The 24,471-nt window shown below is 38.8% G+C and overlaps 5 protein-coding genes and 1 non-coding gene across 6 annotated transcripts; 4 read left to right on the top strand and 2 right to left on the bottom strand.

The window, feature by feature from the left end:
- Positions 1 to 1,426: 1,426 nt before the first annotated feature.
- Positions 1,427 to 5,131, top strand: LOC137722597 (guanosine deaminase-like). The gene is made up of 5 exons (XM_068461639.1): positions 1,427 to 1,629; positions 3,511 to 3,570; positions 3,949 to 4,139; positions 4,550 to 4,654; positions 4,747 to 5,131. The coding sequence occupies exons 1-5, from the start codon at positions 1,614 to 1,616 to the stop codon at positions 4,933 to 4,935; spliced, it is 561 nt and encodes a 186-aa protein (XP_068317740.1). The 5' UTR covers positions 1,427 to 1,613; the 3' UTR covers positions 4,936 to 5,131.
- A 1,248-nt stretch (positions 5,132 to 6,379) lies between these two features.
- LOC137722624 (probable transcription factor At3g04930) lies at positions 6,380 to 8,075 on the bottom strand. Its single transcript, XM_068461670.1, has one exon. It carries the CDS (start codon positions 7,946 to 7,948, stop codon positions 6,641 to 6,643), a length of 1,308 nt encoding a protein of 435 aa, XP_068317771.1. The 5' UTR covers positions 7,949 to 8,075; the 3' UTR covers positions 6,380 to 6,640.
- Positions 8,076 to 9,907: 1,832 nt separating this feature from the next.
- On the top strand, positions 9,908 to 10,984 carry LOC137722191 (probable transcription factor At5g28040). The gene has a single exon (XM_068461155.1). It carries the CDS (start codon positions 9,908 to 9,910, stop codon positions 10,982 to 10,984), a length of 1,077 nt encoding a protein of 358 aa, XP_068317256.1.
- A 612-nt stretch (positions 10,985 to 11,596) lies between these two features.
- Positions 11,597 to 12,657, top strand: LOC137722272 (uncharacterized). Its single transcript, XM_068461238.1, has one exon. It carries the CDS (start codon positions 11,809 to 11,811, stop codon positions 12,466 to 12,468), a length of 660 nt encoding a protein of 219 aa, XP_068317339.1. The 5' UTR covers positions 11,597 to 11,808; the 3' UTR covers positions 12,469 to 12,657.
- A 360-nt stretch (positions 12,658 to 13,017) lies between these two features.
- On the bottom strand, positions 13,018 to 22,513 carry LOC137722271 (5'-3' exoribonuclease 4-like). Its single transcript, XM_068461237.1, has 22 exons — positions 22,128 to 22,513; positions 21,393 to 21,495; positions 21,225 to 21,301; positions 20,947 to 21,138; positions 20,647 to 20,766; positions 20,398 to 20,460; positions 20,177 to 20,314; positions 19,915 to 20,079; positions 19,364 to 19,441; positions 18,541 to 18,627; positions 17,703 to 17,780; positions 17,402 to 17,497; positions 16,837 to 16,907; positions 16,525 to 16,653; positions 16,347 to 16,423; positions 16,217 to 16,257; positions 16,014 to 16,088; positions 15,330 to 15,481; positions 15,127 to 15,231; positions 14,972 to 15,047; positions 14,405 to 14,481; positions 13,018 to 14,267 (listed from the first exon to the last, which is right to left on the bottom strand). Exons 1-22 carry the CDS (start codon positions 22,332 to 22,334, stop codon positions 13,550 to 13,552), a joined length of 2,925 nt encoding a protein of 974 aa, XP_068317338.1. The 5' UTR covers positions 22,335 to 22,513; the 3' UTR covers positions 13,018 to 13,549.
- Positions 22,514 to 23,880: 1,367 nt separating this feature from the next.
- Positions 23,881 to 23,960, top strand: TRNAK-UUU (transfer RNA lysine (anticodon UUU)). The gene has a single exon. It is a non-coding gene; the product is annotated as a tRNA-Lys (tRNA).
- The last annotated feature ends 511 nt before the right edge of the window (positions 23,961 to 24,471 follow it).

Here is a 24,471-nt window from a genome sequence, read left to right as displayed (position 1 = left end):
ATGGAATATCCACGTGTCATCCGATGAGAAAGTCATGTGTATTGGAAATCTCAGCTAGATGCCATTTGGCGTGAAAACTTTGGGTGTGGTGCCACGTGGAATCCATCTGGGCGAGGAACTGAGCCCCGCATCAAGCCACGTCAATATTTAACTGAGAAATTCACAAACTAATTAACGGAGGTATAACATTGCAAAAAATTCTAAATATAAAGTATGATAGTGTGGTTCGATTCATAGTTGATATAGTTTTTTGTAATTTATCCAAAAATCTATATAACCATTAACTACTAGCCTCTCTAGTTTTGAGTCTACACAAAAATATATTATCGTATTTTATTTAAAAATAAAATAAAGAAGAAGAAAACGAAATTGGTACTAACAAGATTCCTTTTCCACCCATTGTAAGCGTCAAAACTTCCATAAATTATTATGTAATTAGGACAAAATTTCACAACTGACATTTGAATTATTAGGAGTGTACGTAAACGTCACATGAGATTCGTACGCTAAGTTATTTAAGTGTCTTTAATTGGCAAAAATATTCTTAGAAAGCGATCCGCATGATATGGAGACGTTACGTTTTGATTAATTTTTAATTAAAATAATGAATGATACGTTTTGATTAAATTTTAACTGAAATAACGAATGAGGTAGTTTGCATGTAGTCTAATATCTTAGAAGATAGGATATTGAGTTTCTACACATGCATCTCGGATTCAAAACTTTCCTTTCTATTAGCTTTTTTAATAGTTTCGAATCATCCACCTCTCTTTAATAATAATTTTTTAAAAAAATGAATGACGTAGTTTATATGAATTTGAGTTACCAATTGGCAAAATTCCTAGCTTTGACTAATATTTGCACAAATTTATTATAATTTAAATTACGTTTATGCAATTTTGGGATATAATAATGTGTCTATCAAGCAAGAGTGTTGATCACGTAGTTATAAACAAGAAGTAGGGTCCATTTATAAAATGAATTACGTGCAACTAGAATGCCATAATGGTATATTCTAAATCAATCACTAGATGAGATAAGCAAAATAGAAACACACAATGTCCGGTAGGTTTAAAATAGAGTAGTCTAACTACATACTAATTTTTACTTCTAACACGCTTCTTTTAGTTTTTGATCATCTAATCGAATGAATTGAAGAAATCAATAAGAATAAGTAGGGTCTATTTATTGAGAAGAAATCAATAAAAATAAGTAGGGTCTATTCTTATCAACCAATAAGAATAAGAATAAGTTTCCGGACTTGGTTGATTTGGTGAGAAGGGATCCGGAGTTGCTTGTGAATCTCTCCTCATAATCACACCTCGACATGTCGTGTCTTTGTCGCTCTTACTCTTTTGCGCTTTCAGTTGAGTCTCCTTCTCGCACTTTACCAACGACAACTATATATATATATATATATATTAATTCGTGGACCATCACAATTCACAGCTCTCCCTCCTCATCCCAATCTCTCCATTTCTCATCGCGCTTTCTTTCTCTTTTCCTTCCACGCTTCCTTCCATCCTCCCAATTTCTTTCTTTTGACTTACCCCATTCACTTCCCCGTTCCTCTGATCTTTCATTCTTCCTTCGCGCAATCCCAAATCCCATCAATGGCGGAAGCTAACGGTACGATCCTTTCAAGACCCATTTTTACTTTTTAACTGTCTTTGTTGGGTAATTCTTGGATCATGTATGTCTTAACAATCTATGGTGAATTGGGTATATGTGATTGGTTTTTCATGGGTTTGATCAATTATTGTATATGGGTTTGATCTGGAATTTTTACTCTTTTTTATTTTTTTTTGAGGTAAAACTTAAATCTTCTGAATTTTTAGTTTGAAACTATGGTTTTGGGATCGTTTCTTGTTCCGATTTGCAGATTTTGTTTAGGGTAAGTCTGGAATTTTGTGGATCAACTTTGTCCAGAAAATTGGTGGCTGCTTGTATGTTGCAACTGCTTCCACTGCTTTTTAACCCAAGACTTGCCTTGGTTTTAGCTTAAGAGAGTAGAAAAGTAAGTTTAGAATGGTAGTTCGACAGCAAAAAGATTCGAAAGGAGTACATTTTTTTTTTTTTTTTTTTGGGTTTCTGTGTTATTTGATTGAAGGGATGCACATCAGTATGATTATCGGAAACACCCTGCTCCGGTGGAGGATGGCTGTGTAGGGATCTATTTCGATGGGAGAGTTCAAAAGAATGAAAATTTGATGCTAACAATAAGGCAGACTAGCTGTGAAGATCATATAATTTCTGGTTACAATGTACTTGAAATGATTCTGAATAATCAAGTGCAATTCCATGATTGGAATTCGAAATGACTAGGCACGATGAATCACTTGACAAAAGAATTAACGACCAAACGAGGAATGTAGTCTGCATCCTTGTGCATTTTTTTGGGGACTTCATTTTAACGTGGGTATTATAATGCCAAATGATAATTAATAAGCATTATAGTGCTTTGTGATACTGTACGGACCAGCCATCCTTTACACAGAACTTGGTCGACTATGTAGCTGCTGTACACAAACTTGCTAAAAATGTGGAAACTTTGCATTGTCTTTGCAAAATCTGTAAGTTACATGTCTTTTGTCATATCCAGTAGCGGTGTCAAGACTTTTTCTCTCTATATAGGATCGCTTTTGGGCCCTTGACTGCAATGTGATGGCATTGGAGCAAGTTTCAACCATGAATTACCGTCCTCCTTTTCCTTGGAAAACCTGTGAATCTGTTCAGTGTTACTAGATGATCTTACGCTTTCATTATATTCCGAGTGCAGTCACTCCTAAGGTTTTTGTTTTGTGGAGTTTCTTTCTCGTATTTCACTTACCGATTATTCTTTTTCCTTTTCACTGAAATGCTAGGAATACTATTTATATGTATGAAAGCTTAAAATTGGTCAGGTGTTTGATTGTTTACAACGTTGTTTCCCTTAAATTGTTATCAGAAGTGCAGATAAGTTGTGGAACTTGTTGATTAATTGTAAAGTTCAGAGTGTTGTAAAAAATGTGGATGTCTGCTATATATACTTGGGAAATTTTGTCTGCTATATATAGTGCTTTGTGATACTGTTTGGACCCGTCATCCTTTACACAGAACTTGGTCAACTATGTAGCTGCTGTAAGAAAAGACTTGAGTACTTGGATCTAACGGAAGACATGACACACGACCGAGTGCAATGGTGTTCTAGGATTCATGTAGCCGACCCCACTTAGTGGGAAAAGGCTTTGTTGTTGTTGTTGTTGTTGGAGTTTTCTTTCTCGTATTTCACTTGCCGATTATTCTTTTTCCTTTTCACTGAAATGCTAGGAAAGCTTAAAACTGGTCAGACCTTTGATTGTTTACAATGTTGTTTCCCTTAAATTGTTGTCAGAAATCCCGATAAGTTGTGGAACTTGTTTATTAATTGTAAAGTTCAGAGTGTTGTAAGAAATGTGGATGTCTGCTATATATACTTGGGAAATTTTGGGTGCTTTGGTTATTCATTGTTACTCCTCTTCTTTTTGGCAGGGGTGGAAACACAAGATGGAACCCTTTCTGTGGCCGCTGCATTTGCTGCACATCAAGAAGGTAACACCAAACCCGTCTTATTTTTCATTCCCATGTCCCCTTGCCCAGTGTACACAGAAAACCAATGAAGATTACTTAAGTATATAAACAATCAATCATCATGTACTTGTGCGGTTATGCCAATTGAGCTGTCACTTTTTCCATTTAATTTCACGCTATCAGCTGGTTGTTGAGGAATTTAAGTTTATTGTTAGTATAGATGAGCAATTGTGTTTTATATTCTTTTCATATGATTTTTATTGGTATTCAATTTATAACATCGATCTAATGAAATAATTCCATTTACTCATTTGCTTTGTCAGAAAAAGGCGGTACTTGCAACCCAATCTGGTCTTCATATTTATCATGCTTTGCCTTTTGTTTTGTTTGTTCAACCAGTTGTACAGGATAGAGACCACAAATTCTTAACAGAAGCGGTTGGGGAAGCTTATAAGGGAGTTGATTGTGGAGATGGAGGCCCATTTGGTGCAGTTATTGTTCGCAATGATGAGATAGTCGTAAGCTGTCACAACATGGTTCTAAAACACACTGATCCGACTGCCCACGCAGAGGTTACTGCCATAAGAGAGGTTAGACTAATATATAACTGCGTTGCCTCGTGAGAGGGGTTTTGCTTACTGCATTCATGATTTTTAATATAATGTCAAAACTGTTCGATCCGTACCAGCATTTGGGCATAAATGCATTTAGGGAAGACTTAAAGCCATGTCCAATTTGTTTAGTTTTTATAACCAAGTGAGCTTGAAATATATATACGAAAGGTTTTTATGATCAGCATTGTCATCAGAGTTGTAAGCATGATGAGTATGTATGTACATAGATCTTAGCAAACGTGTTTTATATGCTTGTTTCCGGTTTCTACAAGTTATAGTTATGATGTTGCTTCTGTCATCTGTTATATTCTTTATCTTGTACTTCCAAATCGGAAACCTCCAAATGCTTTTTCTGATGTCATTCTTGGGACAATTGTTTTCCACAGGCCTGTAAGAAGCTCAATCAGATCGAGCTCGCAGACTGTGAAATATATGCATCCTGTGAGCCATGCCCAATGTGCTTTGGTGCTATCCATCTTTCAAGACTTAAGGTCCAATTTTCGAACTTTTAATTTCGTCGAAATAATAACAAGATCATATTTTTATGCGGTTTAAACAATCTGTGTTTGCTCTTTCTGAACAGAGGTTGGTTTACGGAGCTAAGGCTGAAGCCGCCATAGCAATTGGCTTCGATGATTTCATTGCGGACGCGTTGAGGGGCACTGCATTTTATCAGAAGGCTAACATGGAGATCAAGAAGGCCGACGGGAACGGCGCGGTGATTGCTGAACAAGTATTCGAGAAAACGAAGTCCAAATTTCACATGTATTGATTTCACGATTAACCCCCCGTCGGTGAGACATCCAAAGCCACTGATTTAAGTCTCATTTCTCTTCGTTATTATTACAAGACATTACACAAATTCAAGAAAAAAAAAAAAGATTTCAATGTTTCCTCAATAATGGATTGTCATTGAACATCCAAAACAATTCGTGTCGAGAAATTGAATTCCGAGCTCGTTTCCATGAGTTGTTCCGTTGCATGACTTTGTCGTTATGAATTTCCGACGGTGCTCGCGTGTCGTGCTTGAAGTGGTAGGAATGTATTCGAAAATGTATCGGATTCTCAACTACACCATCATACAATGCGACTGCTGCGCTCGTAATCTCGACAAAACTCGAACTTGATTCGGCTCAAAATTCCGAATCTCCAACAGAAACGACCTTGACAAGCCTGAATTTACGAAATGCAACATGAATGTACCTTGACAAGCCGGCTTAGCACACGGCCGTTGCGACCCCTTCTCTCATTAGACAAAGCAAGTCTAACTAGTTCATACGCCACGCCCTGTTGCAAGACGTGTATCTATCAATGTTTTAAAAGGCTTGCCTTAGGGCGCGCCTAGGCGTCCTGTGAGGCTAGGCTTGAGGGTTGCCGTCTCTGTTTTGAGGGAGTGGGCGGAAGGCCGCGGAAGGCGTCGTCGTAGCTGCCTAGGCAAGCCTGGGGATTTTTTTATTTTTTATTTTAAAACTCCCAAACCCAAATTTTGGGTAGAGTTTTAACTAGCTCATACCTCTTCCTTGCACTATCATCTCTTTGCCTTGTTTTCTGATTTTTATTTTTTATATAAAAGATGTGTGTGCCGTCCGCGTGCATTGTTATATGTGTACTCATTGTGCTTTTCATCCTCTATTTTATATATATATATAATATATGTATATATGTGTGTGTATATGTATTTATAATATATGTGTATGCTCACTGTATATATTAAAAAATTTAGGTTTCATGAGGTGTGAGGCGTGAGGCAAAGCTATCCCTTGGACGCCTCGCCCCTTTAATACATTGGTATCTATACACGGCTTATATACGCACATCTTTAAACAATTCCCTGCTTAACAAACACAAACACAAACACAAATCCAAGTATATGTATATGCATCTGCGTAGTTCTAATCATCGTATACACCGAAGAAAATAATACAGGACATCTCTCAGTGTCGTATCCCGTTTTAACTGCAAGCACCAGTCTTGCAAATCACGAACAAAGAGGTTCAGGTCATTGAAACATACAGAGATCTCTAAAACATGAAACGCCGATCTTTCTCTTGTAACAGCAATCACCGCTACCAGTCATGCGAACCATGAGAGAGCTGCCCTCTCACACATAACATCTCCAAATTTTGAACATCACTACAATCGAGCGCGATAATAAAGAGGCTCACTTCGATCAATTTATGTCGACGAACATCTCAGGTGCAAGAACATATGGGAAAGAAGCGAAAACTTTCTAATTTATAAATTATTCATCAATTATCTACACGTCTAAAGAGTATGGACAAAACTATGAAACGACTAGACAACGATCGGAAAACCATTATTCATAAACTGTTCTATGAAATCAACAAAAGAAGGAAAAAAAATCGTAAAATGCAAACACCTGCTGCAGCATTGATCAAGCAAATTTATATGAACAAAGAATTCAAGGTTCTGAAGAGTCCCCGAACTTACATCAATGCCTTCCTTCAATCAATTGTTCACCCGCCATTGGACCGCAACTCATCCAATGCAACTTTTATCTGATTCTGAACCAAGTCCAATCGCTTCGAGTACACCTCCAACTCCAAAATCTGCTGCTTCCTCCACTTGTCATCCGCCACTTCCCCGCCCCCGAAATTCAAGTTCATCAAAGGCCCGCTGAAGCTCAATGGAATCGGATTGAATGCCAACCCTCCGAACCCTCTGGATGGCCCGACACCCATTGCATTACTCAGTAACTCCTTGAACAATGGAGACAGACAACTCTTCACCGTCTCCTCAATCAACCCGTGAACATTACAATTGCTGCCATTAGTACCAGCACCACCATTGTTACTGTTAATGCCGTTGTTATTATCTTTGATTACCGGTGTTGGCTCAACGAAACCGCCACGTAGCGGCGGAGGAGGGGGTTTCTCGTCGGCCCTTGGCTGTATTCGCGAGCGTTTGCGTGATCTCGGCGTGGACTTCTTATCGCCGGCGAAACCGGCAGCCTCCTCGGCCTTGATCTCGTAACTGTTGAAATTAGGATTGTTAGGGTTAGGGCTCGGATCTTCATCGTCGAGGGCGTTCTCGTCGGCGGCGCCAATTCGGCCGATATTGCTCCAGATCTTGCGGGAGATCTCGAAGGTGGCCTGATCGTGAGGGCTCTTGAAGCTGACCTCTTTGCCGCTCTCGATTTTGGTGACTACGTTTCGGTACTTCTTCTTCAGCCGCCGGAGCTTCTCGACGAGCTGGTTCTTGTTGAAGTCAAGCTGGAGCTTGCACTTGATCTGGTCGTAGAACAAAGCGGTGTCGTTTGGGCCCTGGTGCGAGCCTCTGCTGCCTCGCTGCGTCGTGTAGTCGAGGAAGCCCTGTAAAAGCTCGATCTCGTCCTCGTCGGTCCACAGCCTCTGAAATAATCTCCGAGAATCGTCGAGCACAGCCGGTTTTTTCTCCTCCGGCTGGGACGACAACGCGGGGTGCCGTTTGGGATCGGACGACAACACGGCGTCGTTTGTGATTACGGTGGTTGGAGCAGAAGCGAGGGTCAGAGGCACGGTAGGCGGGGCCCGAGCGGGAAGGGCGACGGTGACGGTTGGAGTTGCGGTGGCGATGGCGACGGGGAGAGAATCCGTGGCGCCGGCGGATGACGTGGAAGGGGAGGCGGAGTTGATGACGTCGTCGTCGTCGTCGACGTCGTCGTCGACGTCGACGTCATCTTCTTCCTCGTCCTCATCGACGACGTCGTCGTCTTCTTCCTCGTCCTGAGAGGAGGAGGAGAGGTCGCCTTCGGGGAGAACGGCGTCGTCTTGGTCGGGAGCCATGATAACGTCGCGGCGGTGGCGGGGGAGGGCGTTATGGGAATTTCGGGTAAAATTGGCGGGTGGGGGGAGTACGTCGTGGGTGGGGTTAGAAATTATGTTTAGAGAGAGAGAGAGAGAGAGAGAGAGAGAGAGAGAGAGAGGTGGTTGGGGTTAGGGCGAGAGGGAAGGGGTCAAGTCTCAAGTGGGTTTTGGTTGGTTCACGGGGTTTCGTTGTAGTTTATGCGTTGCGTGTGGGACTCTTGATCGATGGTGGACTTGGTTGGGTGGTGGTGGTGGCCTTGACCAAACTTTTGAGTTAATTAATGAATGAAAATGTTTAGCAAATCCTTCGTCTGATCCAATCATGTCGATTTTTTTTTTTTTCAATTTAGGAATCGAATCTTATTCGGCAAACTTTTCGAACTCAATCATAATGAAAGTATATTGAATCGAATTGATAAACTTTGAGCTAGTTAGTATTAGTAGATTCGTCACCTGCTTCAATCATTTTGATGTTTTAAAATTTAGGAATCGAATCTGATTCGACAAACCTTATCGAATTCAATCAAAATGAAAGTAAATTGAGAATTGAGTTGATTGATTTGGGAATAAATAAGGACGTGTTTACGTATCCGTAATCGGAATGAAAATGTGGAATTGAATTCCGATTACGGAGTACTCCAGTGTTTACTAAACATGGAGGAATTAAAAAAAGTGGAGCCCACACAAATTTTGGAATTCAATTCCTTGTATTGGTGGAATTGGATTCCCTAGATATAGGTGGTAATCCAATTCCTGCTTGTTTGGGCAATCGAAATGACACTTTTGTTGCCTTTATGCCCTCACTTACTTTTTTTATTTCCAAGACTATTCTTTATAAACCCATTAAAGTATATAAAATATTTGATTTGGGACAATGCCATTTTAGTAATCATACTGGTTTATAATCCGATTCTACTGAATTAGTAAATAACTTTTATGGAATTTTATTCCGATTCCAGAATATTTAAGTAAACAGCTTCAACAAGAATCCGATTCTGACTTCTCCTTATTCCAACTCCTCCTAATTCAATTTCTCCTTAATTCAATTCCTTATATTTTCATTACCGTTACGTAAATGCGCTATAAATGGACTATATGAGCGTATTAAACTATACATCCAAAGTTTAAATCTCTTTTTAAATTAAATTAAAATATCGTTTCCAATTCAAGGGAAGATTTGGATTCAATAGGATTGGTCTGAGTAGTAATTCGAAAAAACTGATTCAAACTCATGAACGCAGCTCACATTTTGTGAGCAACTATTGAGTTTTTCCGAAATTTTTTCCATAGTTATTAAGCAAAAATATTGCAAGTCATTTGAAAATGGTCTTACTATTTATTGAGTCGTCCGTATTAGAAAATGTGACGTCAATGTGGTGGTTTAGCTTTGTGTCTACATAACATTTACGAAGAAATACATCGTATCACATCTGTATTCGTGTAAAGCCCACTTATACAAATTGGTCTCGTCTCTATTTTATTATGCCGGAAACATGGTTCAGTACACAAGTATCAAAATACAAGTTGTTGGAAATTTCATTTTTCAAATATCCAATGACTTGTATCATGATATTTAGCTGTATTTCCGACACACTGAAAAGTAAATACAATCCCCACCTTAAAAAAAGGTTATGCGGATGCAAGGTAGGGGATAGCAGTCATTATCGGACAGTGGCCGGCAGCCATTGATATATGCTCTCCTCCATTCACATCCATTCCTCTTTAACCATCACTTTAATTAATCCTCTATTCTTCTCAACAACCTTCTTAACTATGGAAACCTATCTATCCTTAGCTCAACCTAAATATATACTTAAAACTCCGAACCCTAGCTGCAATAATTCTCTCGCACACGCAGACCAAGCCAGTGATCCAAAGGGAAGGATCGAGAACGAGCTCTCTCTATCTCTGGTTTGGTCTGCACATCTTGTTTCGAAAATGGCATGGCGGCCGTTGCTTAGTTGGATCATGTCGTCTTCTTCGTCTTCTTATTCATCCTCAGAGTACCAATCTGACTCTGAGGATGATCTTCGTCATCGTGACCCTGGCAACAACAACGTCCAGCAAGCACAAAAGGGTCACAATGTTGATGATCATGACAACGAGGACGATCACAATGACGTTTCATACGAACCCCATGAGGACGAGGAAGAGGACGAGGAGAAAGTGGAGGAACCGAAATCCAGCTCCACCTCCGACTACAGCTTCACAATATACGAGCCCCGTCTGAAACGACGACGTATTGACCATGCAAATGAGGCCTTGACGTCCCTACAAGAGGTAAAGAAACGGCGGGGTAAGAGGGTTTGGTGCAAGGAGGACGAGCTTGAGCTGTTGCGTGGCTTTCTTGACCACTACGGCACCAGACAAACCAAAATTACCAGAACCACCGCCAAGGAAACATCGTCGTTGTACGACGAAATCAAGCCGAGGTTAAAGCTTGAATGCAACAAGACAAAGATGGTGGAGAAGCTGAGAAGACTAAAGAGGAAGTACCACAATGTCGTGAAGAAAATGAACGAAATCAACTCCTCCGGGAAAGAGTTTCGGTTCAAAAACGCACACGACAACGCGGTTTTCGAGCTTTCACATACGATTTGGAATGTCGAAAACAGAAATAATTGTGTCGTGGAATCGCATAATAATAACGTTATGGTGAAGAGGGAGGAGGACAATGTGGCGGCGAGTAGTAGCGTTGCAGATCATGAGAGGCCAACGACGTGGTTTGATGAGAATAATAATGTTACTAATGCGGATGATAACATCAATACTGGTCATGATGTGAGACGATTGATAGTAGGGTTGGCTATGAATCCAATGCCTTTGAGTTTGAAAGGTAAAATGGGAAGTGGCGGCGGCGGTGGCAGTGGTGAGGTTGGAGAAGTGGTGGAGGATGAGAAGTGGAGGCAGCAGCAGATTTTGGAGTTGGAGGCTTATGAAAAGAGGTTGGATTTGGTGCAGCATCAGGTTAAGGCAGCTTTGGAGGAATTGAGGACCAAGGGAGGAGCTCACTAATATTATTTTCAATTTCAGCTAGTTTTTAAGATTTTTTTTCCTGTTGAATAGGATAGAAAAACTTGCTTGTTAATCATGATTTGGTAGAGCAATTTTTGAAATTAAATCCACTTTTTTGTGATAGGAATTATATGTCTGATGAAATTCAGTCATTTGTTAAAAGACGGATTTTGTATTGACAATATTGATATTAATTTGCGTTGATGTTATTTTATTAAGAATGAATGCATGTGAGAGAAAAATTTAGGTAGGACAGCCTAATCAGCTGGATGGTCAGACACTCTCATATAAATTAATCAGGTCTTTACAAAAAGAAAACAAACCCATTGTATTAGATATCATCCGAACTAACGTAAGTACAACTCCTAATGCACATTTACCTACCCTTCTGTGAAGATTTGACCTACTATTTGTGATGTAATATATAGTAGTCACTAATATTGTTCTTGTTTGGCGGTGAAAACTTTAGAACTATACTGTGGTTGGTTGGGTTTATTGGTTATTGGGCTTTAATGAGTTGGACACAAACCCAAAACCCGGCCCATTAACTTGGATCCACCTACACATTCTAACCATCACATTCCCCACCTTATCCAACTCTCTCTGTTTCAGAGCAAGCATATACCCTCCAATGGATCCCTTTCCTTTCTCCTCCACCCAGATGCACACACATCACTGAAACACCCACATACACAAACAACAACATCACATTCCCAAATTGACCCTAATCTTCTCTCTCTACACTTTCTCTCTCTTCTTTCTTGTCACTAACAAAGGAGCTCTGAGAATTGCGGACAAAACACGGAGAGGATTTACAGACATCCATGGCTTGTGCAACAACAAGACCCACCTTTTCTTTCCATCTCTCAACCACTTTCCCCCAACATTCCCACCTAAAACCCAGAACCCAATTCCCCAATCCCTCCCTCCTCCCAAAGATCCAAACTTTTTCACTCTCTCTTACTCACATCCCCTCAAAACCCCACAAGTTGTCTGCAAACTCCATTGATGTCTCAAAGGAAGACAAAAACTCCATTGATGTGTCAAAGGAGGACAAACCCACTTCAGACGAACCCACATCGCCCCCTCCCGCCTCCTCCGTAGACCCACCAGAGCCTGTGCCGGAGGAACTCGAAACGACGTTCGACAAGCGGCGGCTGGAGGAGAAGTTTGCGGTGTTGAACACTGGGGTGTACGAATGCAGGTCTTGTGGGTACAAGTACGACGAGGCGGTGGGTGACCCGTCGTATCCAGTGCCGCCGGGATTGCCGTTTGATAAGTTGCCGGAGGATTGGAGGTGTCCGACGTGCGGGGCGGCGCAGGGGTTCTTTGTGAGTAAGAGTGTGGAGATTGCTGGGTTTGCGCAGAACCAGCAGTTCGGGCTGGGTGGGAATACACTCACTTCTGGGCAGAAGGCTGTGCTCATATTTGGGGGGCTCTTTCTTTTCTTTGTGCTTTTCTTATCTGGGTATTTTCTGCAATAATCAAGGAGGTATGGGGTTTTTTTTTTTTCTAAATAGTTAAAATATATAATAATTCAATTCGCTTGAAAATTCTCAGAGGTATAGTGTCGTTTTGTTTTGTAAGATTTGTGTATTGAATTGTGGCAACAGTGGAGGAATTCTTCTCTCTTGTTACTTAATGAAATACAACTCAGAACAATTGGTATTCAAGATTGTGGTTCAATTCTTTTCTCGGAATGTTTACTTGGAACGGGAGAAGTCATAAATCGAGAAAAGAAAGAAATGATGGGTATGTGTTTAACTAGCAACTTGTATGGATTACGGATATTAAAACGAAACACAGGCCGTGCTTTTATTATAACTTACATGTGTTAGTCAACGCATAGAAAGTCGGAGTCCAAATAGTTCCATTTCACATATGAAGATGCGTCGAGATTTGCCATGGACGAGGTTTGAGGTTCGAGTTTCGTCTAAGACGGTAAAACTCATGAACAAATACAAACATTCCGTTGATCCCAAACACAAGTTAATCTCGCCGTTCCTGCGTTTAATCTCGCTTTGCGAAAGTTATAAAAATGGTTCCCTCAGCAGAACCCTTTGAATTCCACAAATCATATCATACTTCAAAACAAATATCAAGGTACAAAAACAAACTAATAAACAGAAAATGTTCTTGGAGCAACGGACACTGAATTCCTTTCGGACGACATACTATTTCCCGACATGCTAATGATACGCCAACCCCCTACTTCTGATTTGGGTAAGCGCCTTCCCGAATTCTTCCTATGAAACTATGACAACAAACTGCAACTATGTACTGCATACTTTACACACTACCTAAGAAATAGTTAGTCGTATATGCCCGCCATAGCCGGTTAGTACCTGTGAGAGCTTCTGGTGAAAAGTCGTCCTGTGTTTAATGTAACAAACAATCCTGCGGTTTTCGATACTGACTGCACAAATTAGGGAGGCTGAATCACTTTCACATTGGAACCACAGGATCAGCAGCCTCTAATAACTGGAGTAATTTATGTGGCGGCACCTCTTACAAAGAACAAGACAACATCACATAAATCCTGAGGAATCACTCCCGGTCTGGTCTCTACGGTTTGACATCCTGGGGAGCACGCGTCTTAACTTGATAGACCTTCTTGACCTGCTGTTGCTCATATGCTCCACCATATCCAGTTTCCTGTTTCCTTACATGTAATCCACCATATCCAGTTTCCTGTTTCCTTACGTGTAATCCACCATTTCCAGTTGGTTCTTTGCTAATCCACTTGGTAGGTGGCGAAGGAAGAGCACCCATGTTCTGCACAAACTGGTGCTTACGGTTTGCTTGGTATCCTGAATTTGGCATCCCAGGTGGCGCCGCTGTAGGTGACCTGGTTCTCGCACTGTCTTGAACTGTTAAACTAGACATCGCGGATCTCAGGTTGTACTGTTCTTGATCTTGTACTCTATCTTGTGTCCTAAAATTCTCTTCTTGATATTGTACTCTTTCTTGTGCCCTAAAATTCTGTCTGTCACCTTGCATACCATTTGATGCAGGAAATCTAGGCCTAGCCATCATGACCTGAGGATTGAAGGAATTTCCATACGTTGCTTCTTCGCGGAAGCCCCTTTCATACCCAGAGGGCCCAGCTGGCCTTGGTTTGTTGACTGGATAATTTCCTGCATAATTTCCGGAATTTCGTAATGGCGGTTGATCCAATAATCCAGAGGATGAACCATTAGGTCTAATATTAAGGGTGCTCTTGACGAGTCGGTGAGCTGCTTCTCCCAACATGGGTCCAGCAATTGCTCCAGGTATTTGCGGCCTATAAAACAAATGCATCAGGTTCAGAAACCACAATCCAGAGCCCCGAGTTGCAGTTATAAGATAAATATCCTCAGAGATAGATCTTGTTACTAAACAAAAAACATGTAAAATCAGGACAAATGGAATTCAACTCACCTCTCTCTGCCTTGGCGTCGAGGACCTTCGTCGTGCCATAACGTAGGGAATGGTTTGATGTCCGTAGGTCTTACAACCTAAAGACATTTAAAAGGACAATCCAAATTAGATCCCCCTGATAAACAAGTGTAATAGAAAAGATAACAGAAAAGGAGGGCAAGAAATTGAAGCATATTCCCAACTGTCTTAGCATCTCCAAACACAGAGCAATGTGACGATAAATCAACACATGAAATGATAATGAAAAGCTCAACTCATATGCAGCTACTCACATTTTTTTTTTTACCATAAGAAAATAGAAATAACATAATATTTTTCATTAGAAAATTCATATTGAACAAAGCCACAAGGATGTAATATTTTCATGTATGCAAACCATGAACTAGAGAAACACCAACCACAGGAACCTGATATATCACATATCCCAGCTTTAATGGGAAGAACGAATGTCTTCACAAGGGGGTATGAGCAAAAGGTATGTAACATGCCATGTAAAACGTAATGACAAGGACTACAACAAAAAAATTTCTATAAGACTTGGACAAGAACTTTAAAGAATCCAGATACCTTTCTGGGCAGGATCACACCCTCAGGAAGTTCTGGGTTGTGTTTATGAGCTGCCGGATTAAGATATGTAACATTTCTGCATACAAAAAGTCCCACCATGAAAACGCTGCATTCTCTTTAAATACTAAAACAACAATAGTAGAGGCTCTACTTACAAGACTTGGTTGTAATCAAGGTCAGGGTAACCACGAATAGGGGAAGGGATTACATATCTAATGCCATTTCTCTCAGATAACCAAAGGAATCCATTCATTCTGTCACTGAAAAAAAGAAAAAGAAAAAAGAGGGTCGCAACTCTAGCGAATTCCAGTGACAATTAGACCATGAGTCCCCATAAATTACTACTAAAATAACCTACCTAGCAATTGGGTCTATCTGCCATGTGTGTCTTTCATGTAGGGGTGTCTGATAAAACTGTTGGTAGTACATACTGATTTGTGCTGCCAAAGGATGAGAACGATAAACATAAAGCAAATCAAGCATCACGCTATTCCGAGCCTGCTCTTCTTCCTGCATATGACAAAGAGTATGAACCCTCAAAATGTAGTAGTAAAATGAGGGCCAATTTATCTTGGTTATTGCAGTTAAAAGATGTCCAAAATAGCCCTACGGTAAGATAGAGAATCCGAGATTTAACTCCCTACTCTGACCCAAATGTAATCCATGATTCCAAACACCATCAACTTTTCAGACATTTCAATCTCAAATTATCAATACATACACATAGCCAATAATTTCATTACTATTTGTTCAGACCTCGAAGAGATAGGCATGATAGGATGGATTAATCTCATGTCATTCTCACAACCCCAAAATTCAGCCTATCAGAACATGGTGCCATATGTTTCCCTAAAAACCCTGATTGTAAAAACTGAAATATAACTCTTGCAAGCTAACCTAGAACTTGTAAAAACCAATGCTTTACGTAAGTATTGGTATACAAAATCCATTTTAAGGGGTATAAATTTGACAAGTAAACATATGAACATGAAGTATAATTGAAGCAAAAATTATTAAGAAGAAAATGAATACTCTTCCATACCGTTAAAGTGCTTTCAAGCTTCCTTGTCTCCGTAAGCAATTTGATCTCGTTAATGAACGGCAATTTGGCAACACCCTGACTTCCAAACACACACACAGAGACACACAAAGTGATATAACTACCATTAGTTTACCCCTCCAAAAGGAAAAACAAACACAAATTTAAAAAATAAAGAAAAACAACAACACTACAGAAGATCATACCTGCCATGCAAAGCGCTTGCCATTCATGTCAATTTCAAAATCTGGAGTGAGATATTTCAAAAGAAAAATATTATCGGATAGGATACAACTTCACAGTATAAAAAGATCCATACAACTAGACAATTATTACCAGCAGGATAGAAATTATGGATAGGTGATCTTGGATCAGTCATTAAGTTTCTGTATTTTTCCGGAAGAGCACTAGAGCTGTAAAATAGAAATACTGTGCATTATCATATCTAGAAGATGAAATCTTCTATATATAAATAACTTATTTGAATAAATTCAAAGCCACAAATGAGAGAGACCTTGCAGCTGGTAGGGTTCCCATGAGCTGATCGAAGGGCTTAAATGGCTCTCCCACGAAAAATGTTATTTCCAGTTCATTTAAATCTTTGAGATCAGAAGCAAAAGGAGCATAATGGTATGGATAATACCTGAATAAAAAAACGATTACAGATACAAGCAAAGTTATTGAAACTGAACTGGATATCAATCCAGTCAACACGGTGGCTCAACATGTCACCCATCCAACTTGCAGATGAGTAGTCAGACCTCCAGATCAGCAAGAAGATGAGGCAAAGTAGGTAAAAGAAGCAAAAGGTTAAAGTCAAACTAACCATTGCCATGAGCAAACTCCTTGGTAATAATATCGGCAAACCCAACATAAGCCTTCTACATATTTTAAAACCTGCAAAGAAACAAAAATATTTTAGCATAGAGTAACTTAGTACTTGTCCTATCAAACCAGGAAAAAACAACAGCAAAAAGATGAAAAGCTTTTAAATTAGATTAAGTTTATTAGAATGGAATGAAGGCAGCAACTGAACCCAACAAGAATCTCCAAAACTCAAAACATATGAAATCTTCCGATCTCCTAAATTACCCTGACTGTTCGTAGCTATGTACAGACCTGATCACAGTGATTTAACCATTTTCCTTGATCACTATTTTTTTTTTTTTTTTTCCTAAGGAAAAAAAAAAAAGCCAACTATAGATGGGTAGAGCTACAGACCCACCGCACAGCTTAAACCTCCAAGGTTCAATCCAAAATATATATGGCAGATGATTCAATAAAGAGATCAGTTCACATGAAAAGCAAAAATAAGTAGTGTAACATCCAAAAACAAAACCATACCCACAGCCAAATAATATAACTAAAATGTCTTGCCTGAGAGAGCTTACCAAGTCCTTTTTGACTTCATCAATCTCCTCTGGTGTTGATACTTGAAATTTCTCAGCATAATACCTTTCTGTATATCCAGGCTCTCCCAATTTAACCTGGGAAACAGAATAAAATCAGACGCACGAACACAATACATTCCTTAATTACTTGGCCTGCCCTTCAAAGAAGCTTCCGCAGTCTCTTCATGACTTTACAGTGAAATGAGTGAACAAATATACAATAGATGGCACAAAAAGCTAAGTTCTTTTATCACTGTATTATTTTAAAATTTGACCAAACAGTTACAATTATATTGCAGACCTTGTCCATCACCATCACCGGTAGCTCTGCTGAAGTTTCTCTTCTAGCTATATGTCTCTCTTCATTATTCTCAATAGCCTGCAATATAATCATCATCAGTGTGAAGAAAGACCCGTATGATTGACTAAAGGAGCAAATTTCTGACTAATAAATAGTTATGGATACCCGTAGCTTGATTCAGTGACCTATAATCCCACAATTAACCCCCAGAACAAAAGTTCACTTCCATGGCTCAAATATGGTTATAAAAGAAAGGCCCTAAGCCTTTGGTTCACATATAATGTAGGGAAATTCATAGTGCTAAATGTGAGTGGATTAACTTTTCTCAAATGGATCTACATAAGGCCAGGACATAACACATAAGTCACTACATAATTATGATTTGTCATCGTGTTCAAATTTCCTCTCATCATCAAAGAAAATATCATGTGAACAGAACAAATGCCCCTATAATAGCATGTACCCATAAATTTCTTGCCTTTTGCTAGAAAGGCTTATTTAACTACCATCATTTACATCTCATAGGAAGTTTTCATTTTTGTTTAACCAAACATCTCAGTCATTGTAATGGGAAAATATTTAAGACCAGATGAATTCCGTTGTAATCAAGTAATCACCAAAAGAAACTTAAAAGAGTCCACCAGGTATCAGTATTGACAAAAAACTTCGCACAAAAATAAGACTAAGAAAATAATGGACGAACAACAATTTTGCAATGAAAGGAGTAAATTCTTTATCATGCTTAAATTTGTCATCATCCCTTGGTTTCATGATGCTCCAATAAATTGACAAACAAATGAACCTATAGTACACATTAAATCAGAAAGAAGCGGAATACCTGCTGAATTCGAACCCGCTTTTGAAAGATTTGGCTTTCAAAAACAGCAACAGACTGAATAAAATGCTCTACTCTGTCTAACAATACCTGTGAGAGAAACTCAAATGGATAAGCACATACATGGTACCAATATTCACTAAAATAAACTAGGGTTAAATATAGATCAAAAAGATTTTTGCCAAAAGATAATATATTAAAATGTTACGCACAAGTTCTTCATAGAAACATATTCAAAACAAACAAAAGCAATAACAGAGCAAACATCCACATTTTTAAGTGCAAGAGGGAGAGAGAGAGAGAGATTAAAATATTTTACACATAACAAACACATCTGACAAATATGAATAACCATGTTCCACTCTTTCCTTTCATTGCTATCTTGATTGTGTTTCAATATCAGGCATTGTATCCCATTTACACGCAATACTGCAGTCATCCACAGATCTATAGGGCCGGCTCTCTAATAATTAAAGTTACAATTTACTACGGTGAGCTAATGTATTAGATCAATAATAAGATTTAAGTGCACCAGTCTCCTACATTACAAAAGAAGGTCTTCCCAATATTGTTATAGTAGCAATGATAGAAATGGCATTCATTAACCCTCATTCATGGGTGCATTTAAGATCTTTCACTCACTTAAAAAGTGTTAACATCCAAACAGTTGATAATTTTTCAAATATAAAAAACAAGAGAAACTTGATGAGTTTAGCACCCATTACAAACATCATATATAAGAAACTGCAATTGACACATCAGAACACATTTATGGCAAATGGAATGAGATACAAGTGTAACAGACATGTAAAGAAGAGCAATTTACCTCACCCGCATCAGTAAGATAACCTCCCATAGCAGTGAACTCCGTTCTATAAATATGCATCAATAAATTAATAGCACCCTGAGGCAGTAAAAAGTTAATAGTAAATTAGAAAATACCCCAACAACTACAAGTTTTATACAAAAAACCTCAAAAGATCAACTTGAGGGAGAAAAAAAAAAAAAAAACCTAATCTATACATATTTCATGCTTTAATTGATCATTAGCTGTGAAATTCCTTTGGTGGCCTTCTTCCATTACAAAGTCTGAGGTCTTTTTCTAAAGCATTGCGTTTGAAGTGTTTTTATCTAAAGTGCAATGTTATCAAGGGCTTGCATGTGAAAAGGCCACAACTTTATCCTTTCATCAAGTAAAAAAGAAAAGTGAACAACCAACAGAAGGAGCAGTGAACAATCATGTGTTTGATACGGTAAAAGTTAACAAATCTTAGACATTTTAGTTTGACGAGAATGCAATAAACTTAGTACCTAAACCCCTAAAATTGGCTGACTTCTGAAAATCAAAGCAACAGACTGCTAGCTATAATAACGTACCTCTCTGATCTCCAATGTTGGCATATGTGGAAGAAAGTCATTGCCAACAAAAAAGCACATAAAAACAAAATCATCCACTATCCTTTCAAAATTGAGCGGAAAAGGAGGGTTGGGAATATCCAGCTCATATTGCAAATATTCACGCAATACCCATATGTTGAGGAACTGCACAAACAAAATATAATTTAGGAATAATATGAGAATGATATCAAGAGGAACTCAAAAAGGGTAGCAAAGAGAAGCAGGATTCCAGTTCTTCAACCTGATATTTCTTCTGGTGAATTGGTGTATCATCAACCACGTTTCCATTATCATCAGATATACCACGACACTCAGCTGCCAGATGACCAACTTGTCCACAAAGAAAACATTTTTCTTGTTGACCTGGTAAAGTAATCACCTGTACAATTTTGGTAAACAATCTATAAGATCAACCACTTGTAATAAACAACTTAGAAAATGTTCTGAAGAAAGAGCAACTACCTCTCTTAATATTGAGAAGTGAACCTCATGTGTAGCTAAAGCCAGCATAATTAGATCTGCATCCTGATTATGACGATCCAAATACCATTTTAGAACTAAGCAATGCAGCAAAGGAATACAAAATGGCTTCCCATTCAAAGAACATAAAACATGCATACACACACAGCAAAAAAAAAATTATTTACAAAAACCTGATAATGATAACAGCAAATAAAAAACTCGCAAAAGGCCTAAATAATAAACACTCACCAAACCATAAAGACAATGTCGAGTGTTAGGATCAAAACCAGGGAGGTTGCGTTGCAATCGGATGTATGACATTATTTTGTGCTCTCCCTCACCAGGAACATTTGCATCAGAAAGTATAACCTTCAAATAACCACCCAATGCAGCCCATAAATAAATTTAGAGAGACAAAGTACCCTGAAAACCAGAAGTACATGGTAAAAATATAGAGAATGGATTACTCCATAGACAGAGAACCATCTGATCTTGAAGGGACTGAGGAAGGCAATTGCAAATCAATACAGGCAATGATGTCAAACCAACCTTCGTAGACTGCCAACCAGGGTTGTGGTTTAACCTACTTTGTATGTAATATTGAAGTGCCACCGAGAGCACTGCCATAAATTGAGTGCCCGGGGTTATGACATTTGAGTCTGAAGTTTCAGGTTTCTCTTTAGGAGCCAAATATGTCCCCTCCATCTCAAATTCTTTCTTAAGTCTTTCCTCTTCAGCTTCCTAACATAACAGATTTAAGAAAGACAACAATAAGTTCACTGCCTCCCCGGATAGGAACTAATTATGCACAGTGAGTAAGATGTTACCGCTTCAGCCGCATCTTTTGAAGCTCTGTAACGTCGAGAACGTTGCTGATTCATTTTAGCTCTTGGAGCAACCCCATCTGCAAGATTAGAAATATATGAAGTACTAAATTCAGCGCACGAAAAACCATTATAGATAAACTACTTAACATGTCTAAAGTTAAATCTTACCAATTGCCAAAAAAAGAAGCTTTCTTGGGCGAACCAATGTGAATAGATGATCAATGTAATCAAATATTGATTTGAATACATCATCATAGGTAGCAGGGGCAGGCTGCACACACACACACACAAAATTAACATGTCATCACAATACAACTTTAAGCAAAGGCATTTCATCATCGAGAGGTCACTGAAAGCACATAATAACCTGGTAAATGCCCACATTTCAAACACCCACATAAACAACAAGATAACTTTTACCCAATCTAACAGTCCAAGTCAATATTTAAGTCAACATATAAAAGATAAACAACGGAGTCACGTACTTCCCACAAGAAAAAGGCACTAAATTTAAGTATTTTCAAGCCACATAAACGCATATGCATATATATGTATATGTATATGTATATGTGTGTGTGTATATATAGGGTTAAATCCAAGAATTATAACTGAAGACTAAATTTTTCCCCCTTAAGACTACCAAAATCAATCATTTCGATCATCAAACGCAAACACGACAGAAATAACATGCAAACAATCAATCTGGAACTCAATTCTCACCGACTGCAACGAAAAGTATGGAAATCGTTGAAGCAACCCAAACAAACACCTCCAAAACCCATAGTTTTGAACAAAAAATTGCCATTAAACACATACTAAGCTAAATTCTAACTCTGAGAGCACCAAAATCAACATTTTACAACAAAACGAACGGAAATTGCAGAGGAAAAAGAGAGAGCGAACCTTCCCGTCGGGGTGAAAACAGGGATGTATAATGCCGTTCATGTCAAGGTACATGTTGTCGAACTCGAACCCATTAGGGTTTGGTCCGGAGACGTCGACTGGCACAGGGACGCCATTGGAGTCCTTTCTGGCATGCTCCTCCACGACATCGGTGATGGACTGTGGGTACCGATCCGCTAGCCAGCGGTAAAACGCAGGAACGCCCATGAATCCGGTGTCGTTTGAGCGGAGCCGGAGATCGGACGGGACTAATTTATTCGGAGAGAGAGAGCGTGAGAAGGTTTTTGGAGATCTGTTTGTACGGGGCGTTCTGGTGGCTAGTAGGGGAAACAATATTGGGACGAAAATGCCCTCACCGTGACTTTAGTATCGAAGAGTCAAAGAGGTGACGAATTGGGGGGTGTTTGGACGTAGGCAGGAGCGTTGTACTGTTTCTTTTTGCTGAATTTAGGTGCTTGTGCTTTGGTCCTTTTGCACGTTATTTTTATAGAGAAATTTTTCTGTGTGACTTGACAACTATCACATAGTGTTATAATCCAATATATTGTTAACAAGTGTATTCGTTTATTATTAATGCATCAGAGATTGAGAAGTATCAACTCGGTTGTTTGCTCATTTTATATAGGCTTATTTATACATGTATCTTTTGAAATTCAACATTCGTCTTCTTTTCCTTCCTGAAATTCAAAATATCTCTCTTAAACTCATTGAATGTGTAGGATATTTTGAATTTCAGGAGATAAAATGAGCCGAAGGTTGAGTTTTAGGTTTACAAGTGTAAATAAGTCTATTATAAAAGCATGGATGAGCAAACAGGTACACTCATAAATTTCTTAGTTTCTTCACTTGCACTTCTATTATTTTCAAATTTTCAAATTTAATTAATCGAAAGAGAATTAAGAGCCATAAATAAATAAAGGTATACATAAATCGTTTCTTGTTATATTAATCTTGAGCAAGCATCTAAAAAATAAAATTTGGATAATGTTATTATTGTAATCATTCATGGATCGTTCTTGTTTCATAAAATGTTTGATTGTCAATCATTCCACATCGTACTATAGGCAAATATGTCGTCTCTTATTCTGTAAATTAAGTGTGTTCATAAAATTTTCACATATTAAATATAGAGTTCAACTCTCATCATGCACTCAATGAAACAATTTCATATTAGTTACTCAAGTTGTTATTTGGACAGTATAATCGAACTTTTTAGAAAAAGTATTAACTATAACTTATATTTCAATTGAGAACCAAACAATGAAGATGATTAATTTGTGATATGAAAAGGTATTTGTAAACAGGAAAAATTTATCTCCGTTTGGTGAGAGTGTTTCTCTCTTTGAGAGAGTTTTCACACCACTGTGTGAGTGCTCTCTTTTCTTGTCTATTTCCTCCTTACCGGCGACCCCAACTATGACTAGGGTTGGTGGCAGTCCTCTTCTCCTTCTTTTTTCCTTTTTCTTTTCTTCTCTTGCAGCTTCTTTTTCCCCCTATCTTTTGGTTCAATCCTCCCTTTCCTCCAACCTCTTTTGAATCTGCTTTTACTGTGCTTAGAGGTCTTGGTCCTTAAGAAATTAAAAGGATCATTGCCAGATCTTTTTCCTAGTGATCCTAGAGATCCTATAATTGTATTCGTTCATCGTACATCGTGCGGTCAGAAATCATTTAAAATTTAAAATTCAAATATAAATAGTACCCAACGAAAACTAACCGGATCCTTTTCCCTTAAAAAAAGGATAAAAGCCGTGTAGCCGTCTTAGATCAGCTGGTAGACCGTAGAGCGCGTGGCTTTTAACCACGTGGTCGTGGGTTCGATTCCCACAGACGGCGGATTAAAAATCTTTTAAAACTATATCGGGCTAACCCAAAGAGATTTTAAATTCCGGCCCATAATCTAACATGATTTGGGAGCCTAGTTCCTTTTGGGCTGGACCAGAAAAAAGCAGACATGAAGCCCATGTCTTGTATTCATCGCTGGCAGTACCAACTGCCCCAACAGGTCCTGCTGTCGCCCACGTGTCATAAATTTTTATAAGAGAAAATTGTAGCAATGAACCTCCAACTTTAATTCTCAACTAAAAATCTATGATCATGTTCCCTTAACTACGTGTGGTTATGGTCTGTTTTTTTCAAATCCGTCAAAATTCCGTCAAGAGGAATCATGTTGGAAGGACTATTGATACAATTGAGTTAAAGTTGAAAGACCATTGCTCTAATTAGGTTAAAGTTGAGGGACCATTACTTCAATTACGTTAAAGTTGAATGATCATTGCTTTAATTTGGTTTAAATTAAGGGATCCTTGCTACGAGTAGTCCTACCACATGCATTATTGTGGTCTTA

This window comes from Pyrus communis, chromosome 17 (assembly GCF_963583255.1).
Source record: "Pyrus communis chromosome 17, drPyrComm1.1, whole genome shotgun sequence".
In the NCBI taxonomy this organism is placed as follows: domain Eukaryota; kingdom Viridiplantae; phylum Streptophyta; class Magnoliopsida; order Rosales; family Rosaceae; genus Pyrus; species Pyrus communis.
The sequence above is the reverse complement of the archived record's forward strand: the minus strand, read 5'-3'. Positions and strand labels throughout refer to the sequence as shown.